Source organism: Pseudophryne corroboree, chromosome 1 (assembly GCF_028390025.1).
Source record: "Pseudophryne corroboree isolate aPseCor3 chromosome 1, aPseCor3.hap2, whole genome shotgun sequence".
Classification (NCBI taxonomy): domain Eukaryota; kingdom Metazoa; phylum Chordata; class Amphibia; order Anura; family Myobatrachidae; genus Pseudophryne; species Pseudophryne corroboree.
In genome coordinates this window covers 256,123,921-256,145,366 of record NC_086444.1, presented here as the reverse complement: position 1 = coordinate 256,145,366, position 21,446 = coordinate 256,123,921, and the positions used below count along the sequence as shown (strand labels likewise).

General features: G+C 48.0%; 1 protein-coding gene across 4 annotated transcripts in view; it reads left to right on the top strand.

Moving 5' to 3' along the window:
• The window catches only part of CEP120 (centrosomal protein 120), a 254,609-nt gene that overhangs the window by 41,324 nt on the left and 191,839 nt on the right, over window positions 1-21,446 (top strand). For all 4 annotated transcript variants that reach the window (XM_063964221.1, XM_063964219.1, XM_063964220.1 and 1 more), the window contains exons 2-4: window positions 10,531-10,687; window positions 15,483-15,597; window positions 16,213-16,354. In XM_063964221.1, the coding sequence (XP_063820291.1) occupies window positions 10,531-10,687; window positions 15,483-15,597; window positions 16,213-16,354 (414 nt within the window). The remainder of the gene's footprint in view (window positions 1-10,530; window positions 10,688-15,482; window positions 15,598-16,212; window positions 16,355-21,446) is intronic.

The window sequence follows — 21,446 nt, the reverse complement described above, 5'->3', positions numbered from 1 at the left end:
GGTTCAGAAAAAGGTGTTTCTTCCGGAGGAGAAAGCCAGGGAGTTATCCGAACTTGTCAGGAACCTCCTAAAACCAGGGAAAGTGTCTGTGCATCAATGCACAAGAGTCCTGGGAAAGATGGTGGCTTCTTACGAAGCGATTCCATTCGGCAGATTCCACGCACGAACTTTTCAGTGGGATCTGCTGGACAAATGGTCCGGATCGCATCTGCAGATGCATCAGCGGATAACCTTATCGCCACGGACAAGGGTGTCTCTTCTGTGGTGGTTGCAGAGTGCTCATCTGTTAGAGGGCCGCAGATTCGGCATACAGGACTGGGTCCTGGTGAACACGGATGCCAGTCTGAGAGGCTGGGGAGCGGTCACACAGGGAAGAAACTTCCAGGGAGTATGGTCAAGCCTGGAGATGTCTCTTCACATAAATATACTGGAGCTAAGAGCGATTTACAATGCTCTAAGTCTGGCAAAACCCCTGCTTCAGGGTCAGCCGGTGTTGATCCAGTCGGACAACATCACGGCAGTCGCCCACGTAAACAGACAGGGCGGCACAAGAAGCAGGACAGCAATGGCAGAAGCTGCAAGGATTCTTCGCCGGGCGGAAGATCATGTGATAGCACTGTCAGCAGTATTCATTCCGGGAGTGGACAACTGGGAAGCAGACTTCCTCAGCAGACTCGATCTACACCCGGGAGAGTGGGGACTTCATCCAGAAGTCTTCCACATGATTGTGAACCGTTGGGAAAAACCAATGGTGGATATGATGGCGTCCCGCCTCAACAAAAAACTGGACAGGTATTGCGCCAGGTCAAGAGACCCTCAGGCAATAGCTGTGGACGCTCTGGTAACACCGTGGGTGTTCCAGTCAGTGTATGTGTTCCCTCCTCTGCCTCTCATACCAAAGGTACTGAGAATTATACGGCAAAAGGGAGTAAGAACGATACTAGTGGCTCCGGATTGGCCAAGAAGAACTTGGTACCCGGAACTTCAAGAGATGCTCACGGAGGATCCGTGGCCTCTACCTCTAAGACCGGACCTGCTTCAGCAGGGACCGTGTCTATTCCAAGACTTACCGCGGCTGCGTTTGACGGCATGGCGGTTGAACGCCGAATTCTAAGGGAAAAAGGCATTCCGGAAGAGGTCATTCCTACACTGGTAAAAGCCAGGAAGGAGGTGACTGCACAACATTATCACCGCATTTGGAGAAAATATGTTGCGTGGTGTGAGGCCAGGAAGGCCCCCACGGAGGAATTTCAACTGGGTCGATTCCTACATTTCCTGCAAATAGGATTGTCTATGGGCCTCAAATTGGGGTCCATTAAGGTTCAAATTTCGGCCCTGTCGATTTTCTTCCAGAAAGAATTGGCTTCAGTTCCTGAAGTCCAGACTTTTGTAAAAGGAGTACTACATATACAGCCCCCGGTTGTGCCCCCAGTGGCACCGTGGGATCTTAATGTAGTCTTGGATTTTCTCAAATCCCATTGGTTTGAGCCGCTCAAATCGGTGGAGTTGAAGTATCTTACATGGAAAGTAACCATGCTACTGGCCCTGGCTTCAGCCAGGAGAGTATCAGAATTGGCGGCTTTATCATATAAGAGCCCATATCTGATTTTCCATACGGACAGGGCAGAACTGCGGACACGTCCTCATTTTCTGCCTAAGGTGGTGTCCGCGTTTCACCTGAACCAGCCTATTGTGGTGCCTGCGGCTACTAACGATTTGGAAGATTCCAAGTTGTTGGACGTGGTCCGGGCATTGAAAATATATATTTCAAGAACGGCGGGAGTCAGAAAGTCTGACTCACTGTTTATATTGTATGCACCCAACAAGATGGGTGCTCCTGCTTCTAAGCAGACGATTGCTCGTTGGATTTGTAGCACAATTCAACTTGCACATTCTGTGGCAGGCTTGCCACAACCTAAATCTGTCAAGGCCCATTCCACAAGGAAAGTGGGCTCATCCTGGGCGGCTGCCCGGGGGGTCTCGGCATTACAACTCTGCCGAGCTGCTACTTGGTCAGGGGCAAACACATTTGCAAAATTCTACAAATTTGATACCCTGGCTGAGGAGGACCTTGAGTTCTCTCATTCGGTGCTGCAGAGTCATCCGCACTCTCCCGCCCGTTTGGGAGCTTTGGTATAATCCCCATGGTCCTGACGGAGTCCCCAGCATCCACTTAGGACGTTAGAGAAAATAAGAATTTACTTACCGATAATTCTATTTCTCGTAGTCCGTAGTGGATGCTGGGCGCCCATCCCAAGTGCGGATTGTCTGCAATACTTGTACATAGTTATTGTTACATACAAATTCGGGTTGTTATTGTTGTGAGCCGTCTGTTCAGAGGCTCCTACGTTTTGTCATACTGTTAACTGGGTTCAGATCACAAGTTATACGGTGTGATTGGTGTGGCTGGTATGAGTCTTACCCGGGATTCAATATCCTTCCTTATTGTGTACGCTCGTCCGGGCACAGTATCCTAACTGAGGCTTGGAGGAGGGTCATAGGGGGAGGAGCCAGTACACACCACCTAATCCTAAAGCTTTATTTTTGTGCCCTGTCTCCTGCGGAGCCGCTATTCCCCATGGTCCTGACGGAGTCCCCAGCATCCACTACGGACTACGAGAAATAGAATTATCGGTAAGTAAATTCTTATTTTTTTTCTCTGTGATTTTAGTCACCGTATGTCTCCTGTGTCCCTGCTGGTGCTGACTACACTGCGCAGGGGTTTGGGTAAGAGGTATTGTGCTGCTGGCAATTGTACTGTTACCTGATACTGCAAGTTATATCATGTCTGCTTCTGACGGTAACGGTTCTGGGGCGGAACACACAGCTGGTGTTGCTGAAGCCACAGATCCATATGAGGAGAATATAGCAGCTGTGGGTTCTGGTTCTGGGGGCACCTTGCCCCCCAGTGGAACTGTGGCAACGGAGGTCCATAATGACCCACTGTGGGCTGCTTTCTCCACGCTTCTGCATACGCTAGTTAATAAATGAACACGCCCTATGGGACCCCCTATGCCGGTACAACCGTATGTGTTCCCTGCAGCTAATCCACCGTGGGCGGACAATTTATCTGCTCAGTTGAAGAAGTTGAACCAGTCCCTGACTACTAAAAAGTCTGACCCTCGCTCGCAGAAGCCCAAGGGGTCCTCTAAGCGAGCTCTTATCTCCTCACAATCCTCTGCTGTCACTGACACCTCGTCTGATGAAGATGGCACTTACACTGACCCCACAGATTCTGACTCAGATACTGCTGATGGGGAGGTTGGTTCACATGTGGATGTTCCTGATCTTTTGGAGGCTATTAAGTTGATTTTTCAGATTACTGATGATCCCGAGCCGTCCGTCCCTCCTAAAAAAACAGATAGGTTCAAGCGTCAGAAGGTGGTTAAACAAGTTTTACCTCACTCTGACCACCTAGTGGATATACGTCAGGAACCCTGGGAAAACCCGGGTAAGAAGTTTGTGCCTCAAATGAAGATGCTGGCTCGCTATCCCCTCGCGCCAGAGCTGTCTAAAAATTGGGAAAGACCTCCTCCACTAAACTCACATGAAGCTAGGATGGTGGTTTCCTCAGCTCTACCTGTCACTACCGTCACGTCTCTAAAAGAGCCTACGGATAAACGTGTGGAGGGTTGTCTAAAAGCGATTTACACCCTCACGGGTGCTGCACAAAGGCCCACTATTGCAGCAACATGGGCTGCAGAGGGTATTGAAGCATGGGCCTTGGAGTTAGAAGCTGAAATCTCTTCTGACAATGCTTGTCCTATATTGTCACAGCTTCTCGCTATATTAAAGAGGCGGCTTCTGATGCCGGTATCCTAGCAGCCAAGGCCTCTACTACATCAGTCCTGGCTCGCCGGATTTTGTGGCTGAGATCCTGGTCTGTGGATCTGGACTCTAGAAAAACCCTGGAGGTACTCCCTTTCAAGGGAGATATTCTGTTTGGGGAGGACTTAAATAAGATTGTGGCTGACTTGGCTACGGCCAAAACCGCCTGTCTGCCAAGTACCGCTCCTTCTGTCTCGAAGGCTAAAGGTACTTCCTTTCGCCCCATTCGTCCTTCAGGTAAAGCAAAAGGTCAGGCGTGCAACAAGCAGGCCCGCACTTCCAAACCTGGTAAGCCAAAGCCCAAAAGAGCCTGGGCGGCCCGTCGGCCAGCTTCCAAGACCGATAAGCCTGCCGCATGACGGGGCGGGCCTCCCCTGGGGGATCCCAGGGTGGGGGGCCAGCTTCTAGGGTATACCCAGGAATGGCTGAAGACCACTTCAGATGCCTGGGTACGGGAAGTCGTCACTCAAGGTTACGCCATAGCCTTCAAAAACCGACCCCCTCATCAATTTTGCCGGACAGGCGTCCCGTTGGACCAGACAAAGGCAAACACTCTACATTCGGTGGTACAGACCCTCCTGGATACAGGAGTCGTAGTACAGGTGCCTCTTACGCAGAGGGGCCGGGGGTACTATTCTCTGCTGTTTCTAGTCCCGAAACCGAATGGCTTCTCCTGGCCCATTCTCAACCTGAAGGCATTGAACAGGTTTGTGAAGGTTTCCAAGTTCCGTATGGAAACCCTTCGCTCTATAGTTCTGGCCTTGGAACCTGGGGACTACATGGTCTCCTTGGACATACAGGATGCTTACCTGCATATTCCTATAGCAGCGTCACATCAGCAATACCGGAGGTTTGCGATTGGCAACCTCCATTACCAGTTTCGGGCATTACCTTTTGGTTTAACTACGGCTCCGCGAGTCTTCACCAAAGTTATGGCGGTAATGACGGTGGTACTCCGCCGTCAAGGGGTCAGAATACTGCTGTATCTGGACGACTTGTTAATCCTGGCAAATTCCCCAGAACTTCTCCTACGTCATCTGGATATGACTGTCCAGTTTCTACAAGCCCACGGGTGGCTCATCAACTGGAAGAAATCCTCCCTGGTACCTGCTCAGAGCATGGTGCACCTGGGAGCGCTATTGGACACTCACAACCAGAGGTTGTTCTTGTCTCAGGATAAAGTCCTGAAGCTTCAGGACGGGATTCGTTGCTTCCTTTCTCGTCCGCAGGTATCAATACATTCTGCGATGCAGGTGCTGGGCCTCATGGTGTCAGCATTCGACATGGTGGAGTATGCTCAATTCCATTCTCGCCCCCTCCAGAAGCTGATTCTAGCCAAGTGGGACGGCCTGCCTCACCGGATCAGGTCTCACATGATCTCATTGACTCCGGAGGTCCGTCTGTCGCTGCTCTGGTGGCTCCAGGACCGACAATTGTGCAGGGTCCGTCCATTCTGGATATCCAACTGGGTCCTGTTGACGACAGATGCCAGTCTAAGATGTTGGGGCGCAGTGCTGGAGAAACACTCCCTTCAGGGTCGGTGGACCAAGGAGGAATCTCTCCTCTCGATCAACATTCTGGAATTGCAGGCGGTCTTCAATGCGTCGAACCTGGCCCAGCATTTAATTCAGATCCGTCCTGTTCAGGTATAGTTGGACAACGCCACTACAGTGGCTTACATAAATCATCAAGGCGGCACTCGAAGCTGCTTGGCAATGAAGGAAGTCTCGCGGATTCTACATTGGGCGGAACGCCATCTACCGGCCATATCTGCAATATTCATTCCGGGAGTTCTGAATTGGGAAGCGGACTTTCTCAGTTGTCAGGACGTACATGTCGGCGAGTGGGGCCTCCATCCAGAAGTGTTTCAACTACTAGTGGAAAAGTGGGGCCTTCCAGACGTGGATCTGATGGCGTCTCGACACAATCGCAAGGTTGCGGTCTTCGGAGCAAGGACAAGGGATCCTCAAGTCCTCAAGAAGCATATGTGGATGCGCTGGCGGTGCCGTGGAGGTTTTGGCTGCCGTACGTGTTCCCTCCGGTGTCACTCCTGCCCAGGGTAATTCGGAAGTTCAAGCAAGAAAAAGGAAATCTTCTTCTCATAGCTCTAGAGTGGCCCAGATGACACTGGTTCTCAGACCTGCAGGGCCTATTGTCAGAGCGTCCAATTCTACTTCCACAATGCCCAGACCTCCTCGTTCAGGGCCCCTGTGTCTACCAGGACCTAGCCCGGCTGTCTTTGACAGCGTGGCTCTTGAAGCTTCCGTCTTAAGGGCTAAAGGGTTTTCTGAGGCGGTCATTCAAACTATGTTGCGGGCCCGGAAACCGGCTTCGGCTCGGATTTACTATAGGGTCTGGCATTCTTACTTTGTTTGGTGCGCATCTAACGATTATGACGCTTCCAAGTTTAGTATAGCCAAGTTGTTGGCTTTTCTTCAGCAGGGCCTGGACTTAGGCCTGCGTCTGGCCTCCCTCAAGGTTCAAATATCTGCCTTGTCGGTGTGGTTTCAGAGAAAAATTGCGACCTTACCCGATGTGCATACCTTTACTCAGAGTGTGTTGCGTATCCAACCTCCTTATGTCCCGCCTGTGGCTCCTTGGGACTTATCGGTGGTTTTGGATGCGTTACAAGAGTCTCCGTTTGAACCTCTTAGTTCAGCTGATCTTAGTGGCTTTCCCTTAAGGTGGTGTTTCTGCTGGCTATTGCCTCAGCTAGAAGAGTGTCGGATTTGGGTGCCTTGAACTGTAGTTCCCCATATCTGATATTTCACCGTGACCGGGCGGTTCTTAGGACTCGTCCCGGATATTTACCTAAGGTGGTTTCTTCGTTCCACCTTAATCAGGAGATTGTAGTTCCAGCACTTGTTTCTCCTGATCTGTCTCCCAAAGAGCGGTCTTTGGATGGGGTACGGGCTCTCCGTATCTACGTGAAGAGAACTGCTTCTATTAGGAAATCATCTGATTCTCTCTTTGTGCTGTTTGGATTTCACAAACGTGGCTGGCCTGCTCACAAGCAGACTTTGGCCAGATGGATTAGAGTGGTGATTGCACATGCTTGAGGGCTGGTCTGTCAGCTCCTGCTCACATTACGCCCCATTCTACTCTGTCTGTTTGACCTTCTTGGGCGGCCCGCCGTGGTGCGACCCTTGAACAATTGTGAAAGGCGGCTACGTGGTCCTCGGTGAACACGTTCATAAGGTTCTATGCCTTCGATACTGCCGCTTCCCAGGATGCTTCCTTTGGACGCCAGGTACTTGTGCCCACTACAGTGCGTCCCCTCCCATAAGGAACTGCTTTAGGACATCCCCTATGTCTTTCCTTGTGGAGCCCAGTGTACCCCGCAGCGGAAAACGAGTTTTATGGTTAGAACTTACCTTTGTTAAAACTCTTTCTGCGAGGTACACTGGGCTCCACAAGGCGCCCACCCTGACGCACTTAGCTTCTTTGGGTTGGTATGGCATTAGCCGCTGATACTTCTCCTGTCGTGAGAGTGTGGTGTATGTGGCTACTAACGGTTGTCGTCTCTTTTTCTGTTAGTGCATTGGACTGGTTAACAAAAAACTGAGCTCCTGTGCAGGGAGGCGGGGTTATAGTGGAGGCGGCGCTATGCATTCTGGGAACAGTCAAAGCTTTTCAGCCTGTTAGTGCCTCGGATCAAGATCCTACTCTACACCCCTATGTCTTTCCTTGAGGAGCCCAGTGTACCTCGCAGAAAGAGTTTTAACAAAGGTAAGTTCTTACCATAAAACTCGTTTTCACATCCCAATGCTGGGTCCCACTCGGCAATTGGAACCGGGTTCTTCCTGGGTGGGATCCGGCGGCATTGGACCCTAACTGCAGGCTTCCCGACCCTGGATTTTGCCGGGTCTGTTTCCATAGTGGCGCGGGTTGGATCCGGCGCTGGGAGATGTGCTCATCTCCTCGCTGCTTCTCCCTATGACCCACTGTGGCAAAATGGGACATTTACTTGCATCCAACGATATAAGACTTGTATGTAATGTCTAATGTAGTGGAGTCTGTGACACAACATGGATGCCAGCCTGTCCTTTAAGTGAACTCATAGCTACACAGATATGGGAGTAGAGGACATTTGATGTATTGTGGGGAGTCAGAGGTTAGTTTATGGCCCTTACCATATCTAAGAAGCTTTAAATTATAGTTAGACGAAACATTACAGAAAATAATGTTCCTTCTAGAAATGAAATAGGGCAGGGCGTGAACTCCGGGAGCATATCTGCACGCGGCTGAAAAGGGGGACGTGGCCATATAAATTAGGGGGCGTGGCCACGGAAACATCATTTTAGTGGGCGGTGTGACCCACAGAAGTTTGTCTGTGGCCTGCAACGTCACTGTTGGGGGCGTGCCCAGCACCTCCGTCGGTGCTGGGCTTCCCCCAGCTCTCTCCCATAGCGTGAATGGATGCCGTGCGCATGCGCACGGCATCTTTACAAGCTAGGAGGGCAGGAAGCGGGCAGCTGTTCTAGCAGGGCGCCGCAAAAAGGGCTGGGTGGATTTTTCCTTAAAAAAATTGGGCAGGGCGCGGCGCTCTCCTAAAACAGCCTAGCGTGAACACTAGAAAAGCCAGGCCAGGTCAAGAAACCTGACCTCTTGAAACTTAAGGAGACAGCTGTTGAAAAAGTCAATCTGGTTTCTCACTGCCCAGGTACACAGCATTGAGAGAGTTAACTAAATGGTGGGGGCTGCAGCTGTGAGGGGGCTATAACTGCCCCTCTCACACATACTGTGTTGTTCATCTCTGAGGGAAACAGCTAAGAGCTGGAAATGTACCATATATCTCTTACATTGTGAAATCCCTCCACACAGAAGGCTTACATGCTGTTGAGTAAGTTAAATTTCTGAAAGTATCCTCCCTTTTTGTTTTATTTGAAATTGTGGGGGTAATTCAGATTTGATCGCAGCAGCAAATTTGTTATCAGTAGGGCAAAACCATGTGCACTGCAGGTGTGGCAGATATAACATTTGCAGAGAGAGTTAGATTTGGGTGGGTTATTTTGTTTCTGTTCATGGTAAATACTGGCTGCTCTATTTTTACACTGAAATTTAGATTTCAGTTTGAACACACCCCACACAAATCTAACTCTCTATGCACATATTATATCTTCTCTCCCCCCCCCTTCAGTGCACATTGGGGGTAATTCCAAGTTGATCGCAGCAGGATTTTTGTTAGCAATTGGGCAAAACCATGTGCACTGCATGGGAGGCAGATATAACATGTGCAGAGAGAGTTAGATTTGGGTGGGGTGTGTTCAATCTGCAATGTAATTTGCAGTATAAAAATAAAGCAGCCAGTATTTACCCTGCACAGAAACAAAATAACCCACCCAAATCTAACTCTCTCTGCACATGTTATATCTGCCTCCCCTGCAGTGCATATGGTTTTGCCCAATTGCTAAAAAAAAATCCTGCTGCGATCAACTTGGAATTACCCCCATTGTTTTGTCCAACTGCTAACAAATTTGCTGCGATCAACTCTGAATTCAGCCCTGTATCCTGATCTGTGTGTACTTTTAAATATTTCTCATAATCTTTGTAACTCTCTTTTGTAACTAAAGCTCTGAAGATATTCTTGAAATTAAATACCTAATTTCTAGTTTTGGTTCTGTGATTCTTATGCCCAAGGCCTTCATGGTCCATGCTATCATTTTGTGACTTATTAATCAGTGTGTGTGTATGCCGAAGCGAAGACGGCCTTGCATTTAGCCGCTAAAATCTTCTTGCTGGTGGCAGTGATGTGGTTAAAGTAATCCAGAAGTCACGGACCGCGATTCTTGGATTGGCGTATCTGTAGAATTGGCCAGTGGTTGCGACACCCACTGACCTTGTTTTCAACCCGTGAATAACACTGCTTTATTACTGGCTTGAATTACCGGCTCAGGCAAGCCCGAAATTCGACCATGGCACTTTCACACCGACACGGGCAATATGCCGGATCGATACCGGGTTATTTGTGCAGTGTGAAAGGGGCATAAGTAAATGCTAATAAAATGGTGGATTACATGAACACATTGAGGTTTAATTGCTAGCAGTTTTCTGAGATTTAAATCTATATTGTAACCATTTGAACTTCTGCTCTCATTGTCCAACTTGCAGTACACATATGAAAGCTGATGCTAAGTTTTTAGTGCAGATTTGCACGTATTGAGCAGTGTTACTAATACCCCTTTTACACCTACGAGCACGGGTCGCAGCCGGGAGCCTGACACGGGAGCTGCCCCCTGCTGCGACCCGTGCTCGGTCCCTTTCCCATTAGCAGTCACAACCCGTCATATGCCGGGTTGGTGACGCTTCTAGCTACACGGCAGGGGCGGCGCAGGGAGATCACATGATCTCCCAGCGCCGCCCATCCATACAGTGTAAACGGGAGCTGTGTCGCATCGACACGGCTCCCGTTTACACTACACCCTACCCGGATCATTCCCGTGTCCTACCCAGGTAAATAGCCGGGTAGGATTCACGGGTCACTTGATCCGGGTTTACCCTTTTCCACTTGCCAAAAACACGGGTAAATGCGCGCCCCCGTGCATTTACCCGTGTTTTTTGAGCTAGTGGAAAAGGGGTATAAACAACTGTCAATACATATGTTATGTCTTAGAAGCTGACAGGTAACCAGTTGAGAATCTTATCGCTAAACATGTTTCCTGCACTAAAAAAAAATTATACTTTTTGTTACTCTTTCTCCAGGGCGTCATTTTCCAAAGCGCTCTAGACACATGCTTGTTGTTGAAGCCAGATTTGATGGTGAACAGCTTTCTACAGATCCAGTACCCCACTTAGAACAGCCACAATTTGCTACAGAGTTAGCTTGGGAACTCGACAGAAAAGCTCTTCACCAACACAGGTAATTATAGTTGTTTCCCTTATCTTCTGTAGCCACTCTTTTTAGTATTTAACATAGAATAGTGTGGTAGAAAGGAACCTAAACTGGCCAGTTGCCCAAGATTAGATATTTCTCTTACATCCTAGAGCAGGCATGTCAAACTCGTGGTCATCCAGCTGTTGTGAAACTACAAGTCCCAGCATGCTTTGCCAGCTGATCAGTGGAAGGTATGCTGGCAAAGCATGCTGGGACTTGTAGCTTCATAACAGCTGGAGGGCCACGAGTTTGACATGTCTGTCCTAGAGGATGCTGGAGTCCACATTAGTACCATGGGTATAGACGGGTCCACGAGGAGCCATTGGCACTTTAAGAGTTTGAGAGTGTGGGCTGGCTCCTCCCTCTATGCCCCTTCTACCAGACTCCATTTAGAAAATGTGCCCGGAGGAGCCGGTCACAGCTAGGATAGCTCTCCAGAGTTTCTCTAGTAAAGTTTATTTTAGAGTTTATTTTACAGGGAGGCTGCTGGCAACAGACTCCTTGCTTCGTGGAACAAAGGGGAGGAGTAGTGTCCGCCCTGCGGGGTCTGAGCCAGTATCTCCGCTGACAGGACACTAAGCTCCTAGAGGGGATAGATCGTACCCCGCCACAGGGGATCGCTCACCCCAGCAGCATGCAGCCACCCCCTTACAGAGCTGAGGATCGGTGGCGAGTGAGTCACCGACCCCATAGCAAGCGGGAGGCCAATGTGAAGATGGCGGCATCAGGGTAGGAGCGCAGTATTAACTGCGCTCCAGAGGCTCAGCGGTACATAGTGCGGCACTGTGAGGGGCGCCCTGAGCCAGCGCCTACACCCTACACTGGTCACACAGCCTGTCGGGGTCCCGGGATCTCAGCCAGCATTAATCCTCAGGCCAGTATAATCCTATGAAGAGCGGGAAGACAGAGCCATTTTGGGGGTGGAGCTTCTCCTCAGAGCGGACCCAGCAGCGTTCAGCGCCATTTTCCTGCATGCACAGCGCTGTCCACGAAGAGCAAGTCCCTCCAAAGAAACTCCAGCTATCTCTCACGGTACCAGGGGGTTGTAGAAGGGGGGAGGGAGGCTTCAAAACGACTGTGTAACCTATAAAGGTGCACAGTCAGCGCTGATAGGGGGTCTCCCTTTATATTAAAAGCGCTGTGTGTGGGTTGGCTCCAATCTCTGTGTCTCTCTTGCCATTCTTGGGGGTGAAACTCTGTCCTCCCCTGTGTGTGTGTGGAGTGTCTGTGGTCTCCATTAAGCAATGTCCAGGGACTCTGTGTCATATGCTGCAGAGGATATGTCCACTCAGGATGATCCCATTCCATGTAATCAGGATTGCACTGGTTTAGCACAGATTCCAGCAAGGGAGCCTGAGTGGTTATCCTCTATCAAATCTATGATTTCTCAGATTTCAAATAGGGTTGCACAAAATGAATCTGCAACTCAGGCTTTACAGAACTCTATGGCAGTCTGGCCCAGTTTTGGTACATCAGGGCTCCCTGCTGTATATTCCCATAAACGTGCTCTTGCACAAATCATGCAGGATGATACCGATACTGATTCTGATACTGCAGACTGTGATAGGGATGTGTTGCGGGGGGGGAGGGGGGGGTTGCTGATACAACTCCCAAGCAGGTTGAGGAGGCTTACTTCACTGAAAATAAGAAAGCCTCGCTAACCTTCCCTGCGTCAAAGGAATGAAATGCTATTTTTGAAAAGGCTTGGGAAAACCCGGATAAAAAATTCCAGATAGCTAAAAGGGTTCTGGTAGAGTTTCCTTTCCCGGTAGAGGATAGGAAAAAATGGGAAAACCCGCCTATTGTTGACTCTTAATTATCCAGACTCACAAAAAAGGTGGTTTTACCTGTTCCATGATCTACTGCCTTGAAAGAGCCGGCTGATCGTAAAATTGATAATACGCTCAAATCCATGTACACGGCTTCTGGGGCAATACTACGTCCCACTATTGCCAGTGCTTGGATTGCAAAAGCTATAGTAAAGTGGTCGGGCACGTTACTTGAGGACTTGGATACTATGGAAAAATGTGATGTTGAATTGTTTTTACGTAACATTCAGGATTTGGCAGGATTTATGGTGGAATCCATGAAGGACATGGGTTCCATGGCTGCGGGAATTTCTTCCATGTCCGTATCAGCTCGTCGACTGTGGTTGCGCCAGTGGTCTGTCGACGCGGAATCCAGGACAAGTGTGGAGACTCTACCCTACACAGGTCAGGCTCTCTTTGGACAAGCGTTAGATGCGTGGATCTCTACGGCTACTGCTGGTAAGTCACCATTTCTTCCCTCAGCTACACCTGCTCCGAAGAAACCCTTTTCTTCAGTTACATCACAACCCTTTCGGTCTACCAAGCCCAGAAAGGCTAAGCCATCCAATACCTTCTTTCGGAGAAGTAGGCCCAAGTCCAAGAAACCTGCGGCTGCAGGTTCCCAGGAACATAAACCTGCTTCAGGTACACCAAAGTCCTTTGCATGACGGTGGACTGCACGCCCTGAAGGTGGGGCTGGTGGGAGCGAGACTCAGTCATGTCTGGGTGTCCTCCGGCCTGAATCCCTGGGTGCAAGATATTGTGTCCCAGGGGTACAGGCTGGAATTTAAAAAAACTGGCCAAGAAGGGCTTGGCATGCGGATCTTCTGGATCTACTGCAAGAAGAGCAGAGGCCTCTACCTCTTCTGGAGGACCTGCTGCAGCAGGGGCCGTTCGCCTATCAAGACTTACCGCGGCCAAGTTTGACGGCATGGAGGTTGAACGCCTGATACTAGCTCGAAAGGGCATTTCCGAACAAGGTTATTCCTACCCTGATACAGGCTAGGAAAGGAGTAACATCTAAACATTACCATCGAATTTGGAAAAAATATGTATCTTGGTGTGAGTCCAAGAAATTTCCTGCGGTGGAGTTTCAACTGGGACGGTTTCTCCTCTTCCTGCAAGCAGGTGTGGATATGAGCCTGAGATTAGGATCCGTAAAAGTCCAAATTTCGGCCCTATCCATTTTCTTTTAGAAACAGTTGGCTGCCCTCCCTGAGGTTCAGACCTTTTTGAAGGGAGTTCTGCACAACCAACCTCCGTTTGTACCGCCTACGGCGCCTTGGGACCTTAACGTGGTGTTGCAGTTCCTCCAATCGGACTGGTTCGAGCCTCTACAGGAGGTTGAGGTCAAATTTCTTACGTGGAAGGCTGTCACGTTGTTGGCCTGAGCTTCTGCTAAACGTGTGTCAGAGTTGGGGGCTTTGTCTTGTAAAAGCCCATACTTGATCTTCCACGAAGATAGGGCTGAACTCCGGACACGTCAGCAGTTTCTTCTGAAGGTTGTGTCTGCATTTCATATCAACCAACCTATTGTGGTGCCAGTGGCTACTGACTCCTCAATTTCATCAAAGTCCTTGGATGTTGTAAGGGCTCTGAAAGTCTATGTGAGGAGGACTGCTTGTCACAGAAAATCGGACTCTGTTTGTCCTGTATGATCCCAAGAAAATTGTGTCCCCTGCTTCTAAGCAGACTATCTCGCTGGACAAGGTTCACTATCTAGCATGCGTATTCTACGGCAGGCTTGCTGTGTGCTACGTCTGTCAAGGCCCACTCTACTCGTAAAGTGGGGTCTTCCTGGGCGGCTACCCGGGGTGTCTCTGCGTTACAACTTTTCCGAGCTGCCACTTGGTCTGGGTCGAACACGTTTGCAAAGTTCTACAAGTTTGATACTTTGGCCTCTGATGATCTGAAGTTCAGACAATCAGTTCTACGGAAGTCTCCACGCTCTCCCTCCCGTTCTGGGAGCTTTGGTACATCCCCATGGTACTAATGTGGACCCCAGCATCCTCTAGGATGTAAGAGAAATTAGGAATTTGGTTACCTACCGGTAAATCCTTTTCTCGTAGTCCGTAGAGGACGCTGGGCGCTCTCCCAGCGCTTCGTTTTCCTGCTTTCATTATTTGGTTCAGTACAACTTCGTTTTAGTTGAGTACTTCATTGTTACTTGGTAAGTAATGTTTCAGCGCTTGCTTAGTTTTCAAGCTAAGTTAGCTTGATGTGCCTTGTATGTGTGAGCTGGTGTGAATCTCGCCACTATCTGTGTAAAATCCTTCTCTCGAAGATGTCAGCCTCCTTGGGTACAGTTTCTTGACTGAGTCTGGTAGGAGGGGCATAGAGGGAGGAGCCAGCCCACACTCTTAAACTTTTGAAGTGCCAATGGCTCATGGTGGACCCGTCTATACCCATGGTACTAATGTGGATCCCAGCATCCTCTGCGGACTACGAGAAAAGGATTTACTGGTAGGGAACCAAAATCCTATTTTAATGTTATGCGTGTGCCTTTGCAATCATCTACACCTCTGCTAGTGTGCTAAGTAGCCAACCAAAGAGCTTTTACCAACCAGCCCTACGTAGTGACTCACGTGCCACACTGGTGAAAAGCACTAATTGTATTAAATGCCGAGAAGACAGTGGAACGTCATCACCGTGTCATCACCGTTCACATTGTTTTACTTTGTTCATTGAGTGGACAAATATTGTATATAGATGATATGGATGTTATGGAAGATTCATTGTGAATGCTGAGATTACTGTACTAGTAAGTTACTAAAGGACTTTAGCACATTATACATATCATTGTACTGAATGATTTTCAAGGAAAAAATATTGAATTTAGTTATTTGCTAGGTCAGCTAAGGTGTGTGTGTGTGTGTGTGTGTGTGTGTGTGTGTGTGTGTGTGTGGATATAAAATAGGCAGCTTTGAGATATAACTAAAATAATCTGTAACAATGCATGTTTGTTCTTGTAGGTTACAGCGAACTCCAATCAAGTTGCAGTGTTTTGCCTTGGATACATTAACATCTGCTAAAGAGTCTGTTGGATATGTTGTTTTAGACTTGAGAACTGCTCAGGAAAAGAAACAAGTAATTCTGTTACCATTTAACAATATTTTCAAGATAATGACTTCAGCATTCTATTCCAACAGCCCAAAAACTTGGATAAAAATCATTACACAAATCACTTAAAAATGCTAGACTAAATTTAACAGCAGAAAATGTCTAATTTGCCTATTTCATTGTGTATTTATTAGAATATAAATAATTTTATCTATCTCTTATGGTGACTTTTTAAGTTATGTCCCGACAATGGAACAATTGCTGTTTAGGAAAATGAGAGTTTGATTTATGTTCTAGACTGATTCGATCAGACCATATATTTTTTATTTTGCCCTTAATTCTAAGATTAAATAGTAACTAGGATTTGTATGTGCTATATAAAATTCATTGAACACCTCTGAGCATCTCTGAGCATAAATTTGTAATTCTGTGTTCTATAGTCTGCCAGTGTATGCTCTACATAAAGGTATAAACAAGATTGAAGAATAGATCTCTTAATTGCATATTATGTAATTTGCTTTTCAAAATCTGTGACCCTAGGCCCATTCAGTTATTGATTAGGGTCTATTCCCTTCAGTCACCTATTTCCGTTCTTGTTTCATGGAGATTTAAGGAATTATGTTTCTATGCTTTTATGAACAGGCTCCAAAATGGTATTCTCTCTTGAGCAGTAAGTATACAAAGTTTAAACCAGAAGTGCAGCTCAATATTGCCTTGGAGTCGGACACCAAACCTGCAGTTGATACTTTTAGAGCCAAGGAAGCTCCTCCACGAAGCAGTAATGGTAGGTAGCCATCTATAGACTGATAAATTGCTAAACTATTTTAAATAATTTAATTAAAATTTAAAACGTCACCATGTATATTTCTAGCACTAAGCAATGTGGTAAAAAAAGGAAAAATTATTTTTGACCTAGGATAGTACAGAGGGTGTAATGGTTAGCATTACTGCCCATAGCTCTGTGGTCATGGGTTTAATTCCCACCATGGCCCAAACTGTGGAGTTTGTATATGCTCCCCGTGCTTCAGTGGGTTTCTTCCGGTTACTCCTCCCGCAGTTCAAAAATATACTTGTAGGTTTATTTGGCTCCTGACAAAAAAATGAATACTAGTGTATAAATGTGTGCGTGTACATATATTTATGGCAGACCGGATGGGCAAAGTTGTTCTTATCTGCCATATATTCTAGCACAGTGGTAAGCTCTGCGCTGAATTGTGAATCTAATGTAATGCATCACCTTCTACACAACAATCTAAATCTGTGCGGTCTTTAGTGATGGACTCCCAATGGTTTCCTAGTGCACTTTATATGGTCAATTGAATACACACTTACAATAGAACCCCCTTGGTTCATGCATGTAAAGGTATCTTTCTTGGCAGCGGGATCTCTCTTCTGTCTATCACTTGATCCTTTTGACCACAACACTGGCAGTCCAACACCCTCCGTGTCTCGTGGATATTTTCCCTTAATCAGTGTTTCCTTACGTGTCAACCCTGCTGGTTCTCATCCATAGATATGGCACATGCAAAGTTGAAAACCGAGGTTGTATTTAAAAGAAGTAATTTATTTTAAAACATAACCATAACCAACACGGGTTATTCCTAAATAAAAAGTAGCAGTATGTCGGTGGTGATGCGCTGTGCTATAATATGTGATCTTCTTTGGTGTGGTGTGCACCTGTGGATAAGCATGGCTGCAGGATTTAAAGAAGCGCTAGTTTGAGAAGTAATTTTTGTTCACATTGTTTGTTTGTATCTGCCATCAAATTCTATGTTTCTGTGTAACTTGTGGCAGCCAGGAAACAAATACCAGCCCCAGAAATCTGAACCATTGTTAGTTAATGCAGTTGATTCCTCCATATGCTCCTTCCTAGATATTTCATGCATGTATAGATTTTAGGATCATCATTTTTTAAAGTTATTCAATGAAATGGCCTGGTAAAGGAACTACGGCTCTATCCATTGCACGTAGTTTTATGTTCGGTTTCTGAGCAAACTATAAATGAACATAGAGGATTAAAGTAATGGTGTTAGGTCTGCTGGCTCTCTGCCTGTTTCACACCCCAATGATCTTCCATTGCATATATACTTTGCTACCAGGCCTCCCTGTTAAGCTCATGTATTGTGAGAGGATGATCACACCTCGGCTTCATAAACCCTAGACCAAGTACCTGTGTTAGGCAAGAAAAAAAAATTTTATTGGGAAAATGTTGATTTATTATTCATTATGGTCTCCTTTTAGCTCAATACACTTGGCCCAACGATATTCCAACTTTTTCGAGCCCTCCAAAAAATAGTATCTGTCGAACTTTGCGAAATAGGCTTCTGTTTCGGCGCTGTCCTCCTCGTTCGAAGCGAATCTCTTTCCGCCGAGCCAGTTTTTCATGTTTGGAAACAGGAAAAAGTCGCAGGGGGCCAAATCTGGAGAATACAGCGGATGCAGCAGCAATTCGTAGCCCAATTTCGCTGTGGTGATGTGGGACGAGTAGGCCGGCGCATTGTCGTGGTGGAACAGCACTTTTCTCATACGTTCTAGAGGATGTTGGGGTCCACATTAGTACCATGGGGTATAGACTGGTCCACCAGGAGCCATTGGCACTTTAAGAGTTTGAGAGTGGGGGCTGGCTCCTCCCTCTATGCCCCTCCTACCAGACTCAGTTTAGAAAATGTGCCCGGAGGAGCCGGGCACAGCTAGGAGCGCTCTCCAGAGTTTCTCTAGTAAAGTTTATTTTAGAGTTTATTTTTTTTACAGGGAGGCTGCTGGCAACAGCCTCCCTGCTTCGTGGGACTAAGGTGGAGGGAGTTGTGTCCACCCTGCGGGGTCTGAGCCACTATCTCCGCTGACAGGATACTGAGCTCCTGATGGGATAGATCATTCTCTGCCACAGAGTGGGCCGGTGTAAAGATGGTGGCATCAGGGTAGGAGCGCAGTATTAACTGCGCTCCGGAGGCTCAGCGGTACATAGTGCGGCGCTGTGAGGGTCGCCCTGAGCCAGCGCCTACACCCTACACTGGTCACACAGCCTGTCGGGGTCCCGGGATCTCAGCCAGCATAATTCCTCAGGTTAGTATAATCCTATGAAGAGCGGGAAGACAGAGCCATTTTGGGGGTGGAGCTTCTCCTCAGAGCGGACCCAGCAGCGTTCAGCGCCATTTTCCTGCCTGCACAACGCTGTGAAGAACAAATCCCTCCAGAACAACTCCAACCATCTCTCACGGTACCAGGGGGTTGTAAAAGGGGGGAGGGGGGGCGGCTGTATATAGGCTGCGTAACCTATTAAGGTGCACAGTCAGCACTGGTTGGGGGTCTCCCTTGACCTAAAAAGCGCTGTGTGTGGGTTGGCTCCAATCTCTGTGTGTCTCTCTTGCCATTCTTGGGGGTGAAACTCTGCCCTCCCGTGTGTGTGTGTGTGTGTGTGTGTGTGTGTGTGTGTGGAGTGTCTGTGGTCTCCATTAAGCAATGTCCAGGGACTCTGTGTCATATGCTGCAGAGGATATGTCCTCTCTGGATGATCCCATTACATGTAATCAGGATTGCACTGGTTTAGCACAGATTCCAGCAAGGGAGCCTGAGTGGTTATCCTCTATCAAATCTATGATTTCTCAGATTTCAAATAGGGTTGCAAAAATTTAATCTGCAACTCAGGCTTTACAGAACTCTATGGCAGCCTGGCCCAGTTCTGGTACATCAGGGCTCCCCACGGTATATTCACATAAACGTGCTCTTGCACAGATCATGCAGGATGATACCGATACTGATTCTGATACTACAGACCGTGATAGGGATGTGTTGCGGTGGAAGGGGGGGGGCTGCATCTCTTGCTAAAGGGGTGCAGTTGATGATAGAGGCTATTAGGGATGTGTTGAATATTGCTGATACAACTCCCAAGCAGGTTGAGGAGGCTTACTTCACTGAAAATAAGAAAGCCTTGCTAACCTTCCCTGCGTCAAAGGAATGAAATGCTATTTTTGAAAAGGCTTGGGAAAACCCGGATAAAAAATTCCAGATAGCTAAAAGGGTTCTGGTAGAGTTTCCTTTCCCGGTAGAGGATAGGAAAAAATGGGAAAACCCGCCTATTATTGACGCTTAATTATCCAGACTCACAAAAAAGGTGGTTTTACCTGTTCCATGATCTACCGCCTTGAAAGAGCTGGCTGATCGTAAAATTGATAATACGCTCAAATCCATGTACACGGCTTCTGGGGCAATACTACGTCCCACTATTGCCATAGCTTGGATTGACAAAGTTATAGTAAAGTAGTCAGGTTACTTGAAGACTTGGATACTATGGAGAAATGTGATGTTGAATTGTTTTTACGTAACATTCAGGATTCGGCAGGATTTCTGGTAGAATCCATGAAAGACCTGGGTACCATGGTTGCGGAAATTTCTTCCATGTCTGTATCGGCTCGTCGAGGACTGTGGTTGCGCCAGTGGTCTGCTGACGCGGAATCCAGGAGAAGTGTGGAGACCCTACCCTACACAGGTCAGGCTCTCTTTGGGGAAGCGTTAGATGCGTGGATCTCCACGGCTACGGCTGGTAAGTCAGCCTTTCTTCCCTCAGCTACACCTGCTCCGAAGATTCCCTTTTCTTCAGCTACATCACAGCCCTTTTGGTTTCCCAAGCCCAGAAAGGCCAAGCCGTCCAACAACTTATTTCGGAGAGGTCTGCCCAACCTGCGGCTGCAGGTTCCCAGGAACAGAAACCTGCTTCAGGTACACCAAAGTCTTCCGCATGACGGTGGACTGCATGCCCCGGAGGTGGGGCCGGTGGGAGCGAGACTCGGGCATTTCATTCACGTCTGGGTGTCATCCGGCCAGGACCCCTGTGTGCAAGATATTGTGTCTCAGGGGTACAGGCTGGAATTTCAAAATCTCCCTCCTCACCGATTTTTCAAATCCGGCTTGCCAGCTCTGCTGGCAGGCAGGACTGTCCTACAAGAAGACGTCCAGATGTTGGTGGAGGCACAGGTCATTGTGCCAGTACCATCTCGTATGCAAAACAAAGGTTACTACTCAAACCTCTTCGTGGTACCCAAACCGGATGGTTCGGTCAGGCCCATTCTGAACTTAAAATCACTAAACCCCTTTCTGAGGGAGTTCAAGTTCAAAATGGAGTCTCTGAGGGCAGCGATATCCGGTCTGGAGGAGGGGAATTCCTGGTATCCCTGGATATCAAGGATGCGTACCTCCACATTCCGATTTGGCTGCCGCAGTCAAGCTTATCTTCGATTTGCACTGTTGGACTGTCATTTTCAGTTCCAGGTCCTGCCGTTTGGCCTCTCCACAGCACTGAGGGTATTCACCAAGGTGATGGCGGAAATGATGATTCTCCTCTGCAGACAGGGGGTGAACATAATTCCATATCTGGACGATCTGCTGATTTAAAAGCATCGTCCAAGGAGAAGCAGTTACGGTCCATAGCTCTCATGACCCAGCTTCTCAGGGAACATGGCTGGATCTTGAATCTTCCAAAATCACATTTGGAACCAACCAGGAGGTTGTCCTTTCTGGGAATGATCCTCGACACGGAGATGCAGTGTGTGTTTCTTCCAGAGGAAAAAGCATTGGTGATAGAAACAATGGTTCGGGATGTCCTGAAGCCAACCCGGGTGTCGGTTCATCAGTGCATTTGCCTTCTGGGAAAGATGGTGGCCTCTTACGAGGCCCTGCAGTACAGGAGGTTTCACGCTCGGTCCTTCCAACTGGATCTCCTGGACAAGTGGTCGGGATCCCATCTACACATGCGCCAGAGAATAAGTCTGTCACCAAAGGCCAGGATTACACTCCTCTGGTGGCTGCAACTGCCTCACCTTCTGGAGGGCCGCAGGTTCGGGATTCAGGACTTTAACCTTCTAACCACGGATGCAAGTCTA